At 49.3% G+C, this 15,233-nt stretch overlaps 1 protein-coding gene across 1 annotated transcript; it reads right to left on the bottom strand.

The window, feature by feature from the left end:
* Window positions 1–10,472: 10,472 nt before the first annotated feature.
* Window positions 10,473–10,942, bottom strand: LACBIDRAFT_251460 (uncharacterized protein; the record flags this gene model as incomplete). The annotated part of the gene is made up of 3 exons (XM_001883281.1): window positions 10,473–10,615; window positions 10,728–10,824; window positions 10,871–10,942. Coding segments are annotated over 3 exons (312 nt in total), but the record flags the coding sequence as incomplete, so codon positions are not given.
* Window positions 10,943–15,233: the final 4,291 nt, after the last annotated feature.

Here is a 15,233-nt window from a genome sequence, read left to right as displayed (position 1 = left end):
TCAAACACAGATGGGGGAGGATGAAAGCACGCACAAGCCTAGAAATGAGGAGACAAAGGGTGGTCTGAGTACATCAAACACAGATGAGGGAGGATGAAAGCACGCACCTACTAGAAATGAGGAGACAAAGGGTGGTCTGAGTACATCAAACATAGATGGGGGAGGATGAAAGCACGCACCTCCTAGAAATGAGGAGACAAAGGGTGGTCTGAGTACATCAAACACAGATGGGGGAGGATGAAAGCACACACCTCCTAGAAATGAGGAGACAAAGGGTGGTCTAAGTACATCAAACACAGATGGGGGAGGATGAAAGCACGCACCTACTAGAAATGAGGAGACAAAGGGTGGTCTGAGTACATCAAACACAGATGGGGGAGGATGAAAGCACACACCTGCTAGAAATGAGGAGACAAAGGGTGGTCTGAGTTCATCAAAAACAGATGGGGGAGGATGAAAGCACACACCGACTAGCAATGAGGAGACAAAGGGTGGTCTGAGTACATCAAACACAGATGGGGGAGGATGAAAGCACACACCTCCTAGAAATGAGGAGACAAAGGGTGGTCTAAGTACATCAAACACAGATGGGGGAGGATGAAAGCACACACCTACTAGAAATGAGGAGACAAAGGGTGGTCTGAGTACATCAAACACAGATGGGGGAGGATGAAAGCACACACCTGCTAGAAATGAGGAGACAAAGGGTGGTCTGAGTACATCAAACACAGATGGGGGAGGATGAAAGCACACACCTGCTAGAAATGAGGAGACAAAGGGTGGTCTGAGTTCATCAAAAACAGATGGGGGAGGATGAAAGCACACACCTCCTAGCAATAAAGAGTCAAAGGGTGGTCTGAGTATCATCATAAGACAGATGATTATAAAGAAAGCACACACTTCCTAGCCATAAAGAAACAAAGGGTGGTCTGAGTATGGTGGACACAGATGCATTATAAAGAAGCACACACCAACTAGAGACAAAGACATGACAGACAAGATTGTATGTGGAAGAGGCAGGTGTTTAAGACAGGGATGCAAAGGAAAAAATGAATCATTAGCCCAATAGTGTGAGGTTTGCCATGCCAAACTGCATACCTTTATTTTCACCAACATCTCACTCATCAGCACCAACTTTTGCTCATCTGTCTTTTGCTGCCATTCAAGTCATCAGTCATGTGTCTCTCTCCCTGCTTCTGCCTCACCTTCAGCAGCTTCCACCCAGTGTTGGCCACAGACCGAAACATGTCTGCCCGATACCCTTTTCTTATCCACACACCGACAACCCTCTCATTCACCATTTCACCCAGCAGTTTCCACATCATCTTATCATCACATTTCGCTCCCGCTTCCCGCAAGTGTTCATGCCAATAGGTGACAACATACTTGTTCACAAAACCACCCTCGCTCCCCGCTTTCACGATATTGTCTAAGCAACTCCTTGCAACCTTGAAGTGCGCATCCCCGATCAGGATCTGGAATCCAAGCGGTGCACGCTCGCTCGTGATATAGTCACGAAACGATTTGTGCATCTGTGGCGTAGCGTCATCGAACGACGTCGTGGTGCCCGGAATCAAAACGCTGCGCATCTGCCGAAGGAAGTTGGTGACGTCGAACTTGTCCTTGGGTATATCAGAAAGTAGCGCAATGATTTCACAAACGAGCAATGGCTTTTGAAGCACGATGATGGTTCCTATGACGTGCTGAAAGCCATCTAGTCGAGTAGCACGTCTGTCCCTATCTTTTGAAGGCGTGCCGACGTTCTCCCATGATGTCAAGATGAGTCTGTACAGATCTTCAAGCTCGTTGAGGCCCCCCTCGCTGAATTCCTTGAACACGCTCTCTCGACACGCCGTTCCATCCTCGACAATCCGCCGTTCAATCCAGTGAAGAGCAGTTGCGGCATAGTGGAAGAGACCGTTTGCTCTGTCAGATAGCCTCTGCAGTTGGTTAAGATCTGGCCAATCATGCCAATCCGGCTCATCCGGTGTAATTTCCGTCATCCTAGCAACAACAAAGTTGTGCACTTCAATGACAGATAACTCTGTCTCCAGGGAATACTGCTTGAACACCGCGCGTTTGAGCTTTTTGGACTTGGAGATGTCTGCCCAGTGCTCTGGACGCGAGGTGATGATGAATCTAAGGTTGTTTGGAAGGTCACAGTCCATCGGAGCAATGTGGGAAAGGATCTCGATGACGCTCCTAGCCGCATCGTTCAACTCGTCTAGGGCATCAATGAGAATGACGACCACATCGCGTGAATTACAGAGTTCTCGGATCGGGTCTAACAGAAGAGAAGTTACTTGCTCGGCCCGCGTCGCAGGATACCCTGTCTTCAGGGCGATCTCAAGAACGCGAGCGGCTGTCGGGGAGGACATGGCAAGCTGCAGCGCGATAGTGGGGATGATCTTGTTTGGATCAACCGTTTCGGCGATGTTTCGAGAGATAAAGAACTGAGCAGAGACGGGAGTGTGGTTCTTACGAAGATTCTCAACCATGGTAGCAGAAAGCGTTGATTTGCCACTGCCCGGGATACCCGTCACCCAGAAGATACGCTCCGCGTTGGAAGGCTGCGAAAGTAGCCAATCCTTTATATTTGCGAGGAGTTCCACACGAGTGCCGTTGGCGCAAACACTCTTGCTCTGATCTGTATGTTCGTACTTTGCAGCAATATGGCTGGCGAGCTTCTTTTCGATGAAGGCCTTGGGTGGAATCAATAAGTGGCATCCTCGATCAGCAACAAGCAACCCAAACGTACCATACGATTGGCAATCTCCTGATTTACCCGAATCTTTGTGACGGTTGTTGCCTGGAAGAAACCAATTCAGAAAACTGACACACACCGGCAGATGTCGTCGTACCAGGAATTTCTCTTTCGCGCTCGTAAACTTTGACTTCCAGTCCCCCAAATCATCGGATACCGTCTTCTTCGACTGCCCGAGTTTAAAATCAATGGGTGGAAAAGAGAAAGATAAACCTACGACATGTTCCTTTGCCCATTGGCAAACCTCGTTCACCGCCGCACTAACCATGGGTAAGCATTGTAAATATCATGGAAGATTCAACGATACTCACCAAATCGTCTTGAGATCCTCCTTTACCGACAGCTCCTCACCAACAACCCCGACAAGACTGCTGACGTACTGAATCACTTCCTGCGCAAATTCATATACTTTCTTTTGGATAAGCGGGATATTCTGATTGAATGGGTCAGCGGGACGGAATGAGCCTGATAAAATGGCGTACGATGCCGAGCTCAACCAGATTGAGCAATGCTTCAACAAGGGTTTTTGCAGGAAAAGGGCTGTCGGGTATGAAGGCTTTGAGCGTATCGAGAGTCTTTGATTTCAACGCCTCATCGATCTTTTCCGCAAGTATTGACCATTTGGAGCCTTTGTGATCGTCACCCCATTTACGGAGCTGAGTAATAGCGTCGCCGTCGATGTTCCAAGCTTCCCACTCAACCATAGGATCCATCTGTGTGCTCTGAGTCGATGTCTCAAAGTCAGAACGGATAATCGCACCCCAGTCTTCTTGTCTTTATCTGGTTTAGACTGTGCATCCGCTGTATGTTTGCCTGTTCATGCAATGTTCATGGATCGTTGGAGCCTTTTGAGTTGGAAACACTCACTGATCGCGGCTACGCTTCCCTCCGATGAACCATCACCATCGATACGTGCGTTTGTAATCTCTGGGTTGGACCGCGACCTAGCTGGATATCGGTTTCGATCAATGCTAGCTAGCAATCGAGACGAAGACGCTTACCAATGCCTGCGCCACCTCCCGGCTGTGGTGAGGGTGCTCGACTTAAACTCGGTTTGAAAAATCTTTTGAATCCGTCCTTCAGCTTGTCACGGAAGTGGACCTTTGGCTGGACTGTCTCTTTCGGAAGGCTTTGCATGGTGGTAGGAAGCAACGTGTGGGTACTAGAAGCAACGTGTAGGTGTCCGGAAATGGTCACAATGGTGTGAGTATTGCTAAATTGGCGCAAAGGGTACGTTCCTTGGGCCATCCCTTCTTCTTTCTCCACTTCTTCTACCAACCCCCAGCGCAATCCACAAATCCTACCCAACCACATACTGGTGCTCTGTCCCACCCGAAGATAAGACCAAGAAACCTCTCTGTCAACCTCCCCCCGTCAAAGTCAAGGCTGCCCCGCCTAAAGCACCTACTCCGTCATTGGGTCGTCTACGTTGGTCGACACAAAGAGTGGACCGCCACTTACGGATGTGAATGCGGGTGAGAAGGCTCCGCCTGGATTGGAATGTGAGTTTTTTCATTTCGCATTTTGGGTTTTAAGGAAATGCAATGGGGAGCTGATGTTGCGTAGGGGATAAACTAAACATAACGAACGATAACAGCAAGCTAACGACGCCCAGTGCGATTTCTTCCACTACGAAGTGGTGGCGGGGGAAAGAATGCGAATGTGTGCCCTTCCCGGTGGTAAACCCAACACCTCGCTCAGTGCCGCTTGGCCACCCAACTCGCCTTGAGGTCCTACTATTGCGCTAAGGCCTGATAATGTTTGTGAGTTTTCTGTCTCCTTTTCTCAAACTTGCTTGGTTCTAACGAGGTATCGTCAACTTTGAAGGGGAAACAAGGTCCTGGAAAGCCCAACACACCCACACCCGCTTTCCAAGTCTCACCGTCACGCCTAACGACTCCGGATGGTCCTCCCAACCCTCAACTACTTCCGCTTCAACCGACGGCAAGGCCAACCCAATCGAACGGCGACGTCATAATCTTCCTCTCCGCAAGCCAAGAAAAGCACCTGTACGGTCTACTCTATCGAGAACGAGGACGATCTTACGGAGTTGGAGGTGCAGTTGGCGTACGTCGTGCGGTGGGAGAAGACTGCCATCGCTGTTTCATTGTGGGGCTGGTATGCGGGTTCCAGTGGCGGAGGCCAAGGACGAGGAGGACGGGGGCAAGAAGAGCAAGCCAACTATGGACGGACGAATCACCCCGACCCTACAGGCGGCCAACTGATGTGTCCCTGCCATGGGAACTTGAAGCTGTGTAAGAAGGGTATATGTTCTGGGATGTCGAGACTTGTGAAAGAGGAAGAGAGGAAGAAGAGGGAGGTTTAAAGAGGGAGGTGCTGGTAGGAAAGGTGGGTTTTGTTCGACTTTTGGCATTTTGGTTCAATGCTCATGTTTGGCTTCTCGCCTCTTCAGCTCTTCGTGGTTCCGTTAAAACTCGTTATATACTGCCTACATGCTATTTCGGCCCAATTAGCTGTAAGAACCGAAGTGTGAGATGGAGGAGACTTATGTCGCTACACGCTTTCGCCCCATCCAATACCAAGGCGGAGATTCCGAGCCAAACTGCCATTCGTAAAAATCTTCTGGTCTGCCGCTTTGATGTAATGCAGGAATGTGCACATCGTGGTGGGCAACGTTGGAGCGAGTCCTAATTGATCGATTCACGGTGACGCTGCTTGACGGAAAATTGCATCAGGTTGCGATGATAAGGCATTTCATGGAACCGCGTGCGCGTTCCTCTCGATGCCTCAAAGGTCGAGCTAATATCATCTGTACGGATAACGGCAGTCTCAAGGATGCAACCAAACATTATTTATTCCAATTAGATCTCGAAGTAACGTCTGTAAATGCTAAGAACTACGAATTTAATCCACTGCCGTTCACATGAAATCAGAATAACCACAATGTCGCTGATGCTCAAGGGGAAGGCTCCTCACCACAACGTCCTTCCAACGACCATGGCCCAGCGACGGGGCAACCCTGAAGCTCAGCAGCCTTCTGCATAACTTCCTCATGCGCAGCTGCCGGAATCATGAATCCAGTAAGCTTCCTGCAGTGAGCAGAGGAGGGAAGAGGGGACGCACAATTTTCAAATTTGAAAGGGCCCTACCCAGATAAGAGAGTGTTGAGCAAGGAAGCCACAATTTCGAAATGAATGTACCATTTCCTCCAAACGATAGCCTGAGCTCTTCAAGCTACACAATACCATTAGCCACACCCATTTAACAAACGAAACAAAGACCTACTGAGGTCCTGGCATCTCGCTATACCACCCAATGGCCACCAGAAACTTATTTTGAAGGTAGCCCAAACCGGTGCTCTCGGGTCTGTACCACGGACGATATTGCCATCTATCGGGATAGTCAGCAGCCACCTTTACAACAACAAGAAATCGACCTCACTTGTTTGGATGCAGCTTTGGACACCTCTCCCCGGTTGCCTTGGGTAGATCAATCTTAACTGGAAAAGAGGGGTATATCCTGGGAAGGAGGAACCAGCGTTGTGCAGTCCAGTTCATCGCCATGACGCCATGCGTTAATGCGTGGAAGAACCATGGCTGAGCAGGTTGCCTGTGGCGGTGAGGAGAGTATTGAACAGGCGGACGTCAGGCAGTCTAAGGGGATACGTACATCATCCCAACCCTCACCCTATCTTCAAGCAAACAAAGCGCCACCCTTGTGACAGCGAAACTCCGGAGGCCGAAACGTGTCGGAACAGCGGAGAGAAGCTCCGCCATGGTATACTCTGCGACCTCTTTATTAGTCTCAGCTGGAATCATATTCTTCACCTCGTAGTCCTGCAGAGGAGAATGAGATACACAATAGGATATCAAGGCTAAAAGACGACACACCCGACTCCATTCTATCATTTCTTCGCGAGACTCGGGGATATCTCGCATATTCATCCGTCTCCCTATTTCAGCCCAGAAGACGTAAAACGCCTCACACTCCATTGGGGAGAGCTTCCGCCATCCATAACGCTCTGCCCATCGCTAGATAAGCAGACAGATGATGAATCAGATGCGGCCATTACGCCACCCTTGCCAAACAATCTCTCACCGGAGGTTCTAAAGCGAACAAGCACAACGTATTCAAAAAATCGTCGTTTGACTGGGTGACTTTCCGTAACTCAAATCTATAAAAATGAATAAATTTGACCCTTATCGGAGTTTGAAAAGAGAACTTCACAGGAGAGTTTATTGGAGTGAATAAACCGTAACGCCAACTGATTAGATTCTATTTGATGTATTTGCTTGCCTTGTACAAACTCACTTCCCTCCCATCTGAGCTGCTCTGAGGTTGTGTAGGCCCGTGGATGGGTTTATTATACTGATTGTTCATCCACCCTGCTGTAAAATTAGACCACACTCTGGGTGAAGCCCAAAAAATCCCAAGTTGAGCTGAACATGGCTGTGGATCAGTGAGTTAGGTGTCAAGAAGGGTGTTTGTAAAGGGAGCAACAGTTTCCGGGAGGGGATTTTGTAGCCATAAGACATTGACACTTCTAATAGACTCTGTAGTGGCTTTGAACTGCAACGAGAGGGAGCAGAATGCCCCAGCCGTAGGAGAGTAGTAGGGGATGAGGTAGAGCTGACTAAGCCATGTGGGAAGGAATCGTACCCAGGAAGGAAAGGTGTCCCCTTGGCAGGGTTGATTCCAGCGTTTGAAATCTGTTCGAGGGGTCTGTACCCTCTGAATAGATTAAGGTTTGTAACTGGGTTCCAACCAGGGACTCCATCAAAGTCGAACCCTTACAAGACTCGGCATCCTGGCAAAGGACCCTAGATTTCGTCGATTTATTCAAATCTAGAGAATTTGTGTTACGGAAAGTCACCCACTACAAACAACGGAAGTCATAAGTCTTGACGAAACGAAGAAGAAGACAACCCACAATTCTGTACCGGGAGTGTATCCAGTTGACTCTCGCAAGAGCAATCATAGCCCTCGGGTCGTCTGCGGGCGGTCCATTCTCTGACGACTTGAAATTGGGGTCCAGAAAGCCAGAAATCGGGCAGGCCACCCAGGTAGCTATATATGAAAGATGAGGGAGTAACCTGAAGAGTGACGTACTAGTTAACATGAACCAATCAGAATCTCAGTCTGCAAGTCCCAAAAGTAGCTATTCAGCAACTTGAGACACGGAAGAGCAGATAGAAAGACACACATCCGCATAACGTTTCGAAACCGTCTCTGCCGACTTGAATTCACCAGTCACGGACAACAACTTTGATATCGATGGCTGACAGTGACGCCATCGTCAGCGCCCGCAAATGGAGTGAAAAAGTCGTCCTCACAATCGCATAGGTCTTGAACAAGGCGAATAGTTCAGCAGCAATGGCATGTCATAGCTAGTCGATACCAGAATAATGCGTTGGGCCTCTTCCGGGGTGAGCGTTCCATCTTGATATTTCTTCATGTATTCCCGGTGGATGGCGTTGTATCTTCGCCAGCGCAAGAGACGGGTCAGGGCGAGATACCCGAGAACACCGATGATTGTGCCCTCGATGACGGTGGGGTAGCGTGCATGGTGTCTAAGATTTTTCAAAAAGTGAAGGAGGTCGATTATAAACCCAGGGGGAGTGAGGTTGTGGAACTCAACCATGTCAAGGACTCAAGGACTTGAGGGTGCAATTGAACGAGCGATATGTCAATTTGATCTTGATTTGATCTCAACGATATTTTCGGCTCGAGCCTCGAGGCTCGGGACTTATCCACTTTCGGTCTAACAAAGTCTTACCCGATCAGGGGCGTAGAAGTTTTTTTTTTTTTTGGTTTCTAGAGATTTACGTGCAACAAGTAGCCTAGTACTAAGACGCACGGAGAGCGTAAGGCTCCCCTTAGGTGTAGTTGGGTCTGGTGGGCCTCCACTTGTGTGGGTATTAACGTCCGTTGTGTAGCTGTAATGTAAAGATAATGTATAGTGTTTTGGTAGAGGGCCGAATGAACGGGGGTCTTGGACTGTTGCGTGCATATGACGCTAGGGCATGGGCGGGCGCTATTGCGCTCGCGGGGTTGTGTACACGGGTGTGGATGGCATGGGCGTGCTATGGTTCAGCGTCTGACTCGTCGTCTTCTGAGTCAATATCGGGGGGCTCTGGTTCGTCGTGGAAGGAGGGGAGGTCCTTGGGGGTGTATTTTTCCCCGGTGAACGTGAAGGCACCTGAGTCTCGAATGAACTCGGCTAGGGCAGCTATACCCTTGGGCGTTCCCAGCAGCTCTGGGAGCGCTAGGTCTCGGTTATGCTTGCGCAGCTTCTTCCGCTGTTCCTCGTAGCGGTTGCACTCTCTGATGATGTGCTCTCGAGTTTGTAGGTCCTCCCCGCACTCGCAGTTGGTGCTCTTTTCAGGGAAGAACTGTCTTCGAAATTCGCCGGTGTACGCGTGTCCGGTGCGGCATTGGATTAGTCGTCCGAACACTTCGCGTTGGTCTTTGAGCTCTATGAAGTGTTTGGTGGGGTTGAGAGAGGGGGGTATCCTGTTGGAAATTGCGAACCTCCCCTTCCGGGGCGCTTTCTGCCAGTCACGGACCCAGGCTGTCTGTGTGGACGCTTTGGCGCGACGTAGTGCAAAGGCTCGGGATGTGCTGATTGGTGCGTTCCACGCAAGCTGGGTGGCTTCTTTCGCCAGTTCGTCCGCTCTATCGTTCCCTGCTATGTTACAATGGCTTGGGCACCAGGCGATTTCGATTGAGTGGGTGTGGTCGCTATCGAGGAATCTGGTCATTTTCCGGTGGAATTTGACTGCGTATAGTTGTCCTGGTTGTGGTTTGGGGTCAAATATTGCCCCCGCTGCTGCCGAGTTGTCCACGAAGAAGTGGATGCTCTTGATCTCTGGGTGATTGGTGATGTACTTCGTTGCCAAGCCCGCCCCCATCTTCAGCCCTGCCATTTCCGCGTCGTATACCTCTGCCCTTCCCCCCATCCCCATCTTCCCCGTGAAAACCTCTTCCCCCTTATGAAACCCGACCGCGGGTGCTCCCACCTGTGGGAATCCCCTCTTCTTCACCATGGATCCATCCGTGTAGATAATTAGGCAGTCTTCTCTTTTTGCTAGCTTGTGGTATTTTTCTTTATGATCTTTTATTAATTTACGTTTTTCTTCGTCGTCTTTTGTCTCTGGTTTGCAAGGGTTAATCTCCACCCGTCCCCCGAAGCTGGAACACGTGCGCCGCCATGGGGCTACAAGGAAAGGGTCAATTCTTTCGTGTGCGTGGCATGTTTGCTTAGCGATGTTAAGTAGGTTTGTCGTCCTGGCCAGGTTTGTGGCCGAGTTGTTGTTGAGCCTGGGCTGGAGGGGGGGTGGACACGTCTTGTCCCTGAGGGGCGTAGAAGTTGAACGAAAGGATCTTGGCAAGTCCTTGCAGCTGTCTTACAAACCGTTTGAACCGTTTTTGCAGGTCGAGTCATCGGTCAACAGAAAACACACTGGTATTGTAGAAGTAAGCGAAAGTACACGCCAGTTTGTGAAACAGCTTTACACCTCGGTACTTTAATTTAAGAAAAAACACAAGCGCTCATCGAATACTGGTGGTGGAATAAATGAGAGACCGGCAGACGAGGCGGACCTTCCTAATCGAAGTCTTAACTGAGATGCTTCGAGGGAAGGGCGACGTCACACTTGTGTGGGTTTCCAGGCAGGTGTAGAATGCAGGAAGGAAGGCAATGCCCGATGTCAGATGATAGACTGCCCGCGTATGGGAGCTGACAACTCTAGCGAACAAAATGCTTTTTCGCTCTCAAAGGTCGAGCAGCGCCAACTCGACCAGTTTCTTGTTGATAGGCCCTATAAGCTTCACGAAGGTGATCCGGCGATAGGGGCCCAGTCTCGCCACGACGCATTTGAATCTCTCGCGCTGTATACAAAGAATTGAGTAGTTGAAAAATAGACGCAAGTGACAAAGAAACCCGCGGTAAGCCCTGGGGCCTTTCCGCTGATGGATAAACAACGATCAGAAGAATACTTACCTTGCTCAACGATCTCACCCACAAAAACCTTGGAAAAACCAGCTATGATTTGGGCGACAGGCTGGGAGGCTTGATACCCCAAAGTTTGCTGGATAACCTAAAAAAGAGATTAGATCATAAGGATCATCCAGATTGAATCCTACCTTTCGGACGGCTTGCTTTGGCAAGGCATGCCTCCTATACGACTCGAAACGATCGTACTGACTAGGACTGAAGTTGTCTATCAGAACTCTACAGCCAGTCGTTAACTAAGTATATCGATACGAGTCTAAAGAAAGGACGCACTTTAAGTTGCCTTTAGACTGACTCTGTCATGATAGCTGAGCGGAATAGTCGTCGTCTGTTATTGTAGGTAGTAGCTCGTCGTCTCCTTCCTCGTCTTCCTCAGCAGGGGCTTGACCAGGACATGTACTAGCAAGTGCTGGTACTCCGGACAAAATAGAAGCACCGTGGAAGCTGATGAGTTTGGATATATGCAACAATGGAGCGCCTGTTGGCTGTGAGCTGGTTCCGATGGCTGCTGCCGACGATGCGCCATCGCGGAGCTGCTGACCACCGCTTCCCGCCGCACCTCCAACCGCCGAAGGCTGTCCAGGGCTAGCTAGAACGCCACCTTAAGGTATAGTGCCACCAGCTACCTCTGCCTCTGCCATCAAGAATTTCACTTGAGTTCCCCTGATGACAAGGCCAGCAGCAGTAGCCGCTTCCCGCATCCGGTGTTGGTGCCTGCCTTCCCACCCATTAGGCGTCGTTAACACCACGTCCATGTTGCGGTATAATGAATTCCAAAGCGATTCCCCGTTCCCATGTGAGCTGGTGACATGCACTTGCAGCTGGCCTTTTACATACTCGAGGAAATCAGCAAAAATATCATTAACTGTTCGAGAAGGCGGTAACTCGGGGATCTCAATCTCAATTCCGTTAATCTTTGGGAGGTAGTCAGGCCGGAGGTAGAGTTTCCACCTATTCTTACATTCAGTATTGTTAGAATACATTGGACTGGATACGCGTACCATTTAGCTTTTATCCAGCCCTCTTCATCCGCTTCAGCCTTCGTATCCTGTGCAACAATTCAGTTTAGAAGCGTAGGATCATCGTTAAGAATTTCTAACGCACGGGACTGTCGGTCTCGGCACCGAGACAACGTGGTTTCCCTGAACTATCGTAGTAGACTAATGATGGGACTTTGGCGTCTGGATTGGCCTTCGAGGTGTGATTATTCAGTAGACCAGGAAGTAAAATCGGCTATCGCCTCACCTGCTTGGGCCAGCGTAGAATCTAAAAATAATGAATAAGAAAGACGTTGGTCATAATGGTGGACTGGACAAGCACCTCTTCGAACACTGGAGGTGTTCCCGGTTGAAGGATACAGACTGAAGCTGCTGAAAATGTAGTGCCGATGTCTATTGAGACGACTAACTGCGTTCTAGGTCCTTGGTAAGGTCGTCGATTGGAGCGCATAGATTTGAGAGGTGAGTACGAGGTTGTAAAGTGTGGGATAATTATGGCAACACCGTGTTTTCACAGCTGCCGTGATGTCGAAGCTGTCCATTCGTACGTTAGTAGTTTTCACGAGAATCCACACCATTAAATTGTTTATTCTTCATGGGCGACATGTCAAACCCTATATACAAGTTTTACTGCTGATACTGGGTTCATCCATTCCTTAGCTCCCTCAGATGTCGCTTCCACAGGCCGATCAACAACTTTGTACGCGCCGATGAGCATAAACGCGTCCGATACGATCTCTGCCAAACCGCCGGGCATCAAGCGAACGGGGGTTTGGCGAGATTGGGAAAAGACTGCGATCCTTTGCAGAACCAGCAGATAAAAACTTGTAAAACGCCACACTGAAGGCTCGCCAGGATGGTGATGCTGGTAAGGTTGCGTCTGTTTCTAATAAATGAGAAATGCGAACCCAAAAACTCGGAATTCAATACGAACCGTTGTAAATGAGCTCATGTCCAAGTCCCTGCCACACAGCGCCATAAAGCGGCGTTACTCCCTCGCTAATGCCCCCCTTGTCCCAATCTTTACTCCGAATGACGGCGATCTTCCCACCACTCTCAACAAAAGTTTGAGAAATCAACGCGGTACTCTCGTTCTCTGAGATACAATCTACAGCGTAAGAGATACCGCCGGAGACTTTTCGCACGTCTTCGACCCATGTAGGTGAGCGGTAATCGAAGACGGCCTCGGCTCCCAGTGCGAGGAGTTTAGCGTGGTGCTTAGGGCTGGCGGTAGCGAAGATGCGATATGGCTTTCCCGATGGGGTCCGGAGAAGGCTGGCGAGCTCAATGGTGTATAGACCAAGAGACGTTGCCGCTGAATAGACGAGGACGCTTGGTGCATCCGTTGCTGGAGGCGCGAAGGTGTATGGGTTAGGAAAGGGTGCTGGAATTTCGAGGCGGATAAACAAGGCCTTTGAGGTTCATTGTTAGCTATGTGAAACCGGCCCATAACATCGTGCATACCTGAGCAGCAGTAAGAGCACAAAGAGGAACTGTTGCAGCCTCATCAAAAGTGATCCCAGCAGGCACATGAATAGCCAGATCCTGCTCTAAGATGGCGTATTCTGCGAATCCTCCGGGACGGGGGGTCACAGAAGTTGCTGGCGAAAAACGTCAGCTTGAAGGGGAACTGTCCATTTGATTTAGCGTACCTCCTTGCAGGAGACCTGCAACGCGATCTCCTACCTGCCACCCCGTCACGCCCGCACCGACCTTATCAACGACTCCTGAGATGTCACTCCCAACAACACGTCCTAGTTCACCAAGGGGGTACTGCGTATACCGAGCGTCCACCAAATTCAAGGCGACAGAGTGCACCTTGACTCTGATATTGGAGTTCAGGGCATCATTGAAATCTTGGATCATATAACTCACCGAATCTCATTATGTCCGGGCTCGGGAACAGCGATATCTGCGACAACGGCAGTCTTGTTTGGTGCGGTGACGAGAGCTTGCATTGTGCGGGCCATTTTTCAGAATGTTCAGGATTTGCCATCGAGTCTTGCCCTTATAGACAAACACATGACGGGCTTAGAAAGACTCAGACCGGGGGAATGTCAGCTCCAAAATTATTTCTGAGATTTATAGCATGCTTTATCACCAATAAAGTATAAAATAACTGAGCTCTACACCTTAGCTTCATCATGAGCAAATAATCATAGTTGAAGGAGAGTACAAGCCTTCTGAAAGGTCAGTGGTGCAGGAAACAAACTCAGTCTTTCAAAAGTAGCTTGCAAAAATAAAAGCTAATATTCTCTTCAATCCTATGTACAAATCAATGACAAGGGACAGCATTTTGCACTTCACAGTACCCAGTTTTGTGCATTGGATAAGGCAAAAGATGTTATCTGCTTGTGCAACATCCCTACAGTCCAAAGCAGGAAACTTGCACATCCTCAGTTCCATAAGGCCAAAACATATAGTCTACATGGTTTCCAAACCATTAGGCAGGTCCACACCAGTCTCAGAAATTTATTAGTAAAATATGTGGTTGTGTGATCAGCATTTGATTTTGACCAAGTAGCATGCCTCTTCAAGAGAAAAAAAATAGACAACTATTCAGATCCAATCAAGGTAGTGTAATAAAGTCATTTTCAGAAAGAACATTGAAGTTGGTGGTATTATTTCGTCGCCTGAGTAGGAGGAGGAATGGTGTGAACAAAGGTGACCACCGTGACGTTGTCACACGAGCCTACCCCTACTGATCAAATTGCACCAGATGTAGTAGAGAGGTCCTGTGTTCGTGTTTTGTTCGCTTTTTTTGCCTCCGACTTTAAACTCCGCGGACCGCCGGACCGGACCTCTCTACACATCTGGAGCCGAGATTATGGAGAGCCCAAAGTCGGTGATGATCGCATATCCACGCTCATCGACCAGAATGTTCCCCTGAGTTGGGGGTCAGCGGGGAGCGGGAAAGGACGAACAAAGGGGCCTGACTCCTTTCAAGTCCCCATGGACAATGGTAGGCCTGAATGTATGGAGATAGGCAATGGCAGAAGCCACCTGGGCGAGCTACAACAATAGTTAGGTGACGAAATTCGGTGGATAACATGGAATGCGTACAAGTCTTAATCGATTCACGCTCGGGAAATGCTCCAGATAGTTGCAAAGCGTCCCATGTTCGCACCAAGGCGAGACCATGCCAATGCTCTGTGAGAGATGTACTATCCCAAAAAGCTGGGACACGTTGCGATGACATAGACGGTGCCATACAATAACCTCTGATTGAAGTCGCTAACGAACCATCATGTCAGCTCGAAACATTCCAGCAAGAGAAGTATTACATACCTTGATGAGCTTCTCTCGAACATTTTGTACCATGACTTGACGCAGGACCTTGATGGCAACCTGAACGATGTCGTGAGCTGACCTTGCACCATAACACCACAAAGATACTTACCGGCCGTGGGCGTCTCTCAATCGGATCGTTCCAAGTACCTTTCCATACGTCAGAGAACGTTCCATGAGCGACAGCCGCATCTCCCTTCACAACTTC

Source organism: Laccaria bicolor, genomic scaffold (genome assembly GCF_000143565.1).
Source record: "Laccaria bicolor S238N-H82 LACBIscaffold_20 genomic scaffold, whole genome shotgun sequence".
NCBI classification, from domain to species: domain Eukaryota; kingdom Fungi; phylum Basidiomycota; class Agaricomycetes; order Agaricales; family Hydnangiaceae; genus Laccaria; species Laccaria bicolor.
Note: the sequence above shows the minus strand (reverse complement) of the source record. Positions and strands in the feature narration are given on the sequence as shown.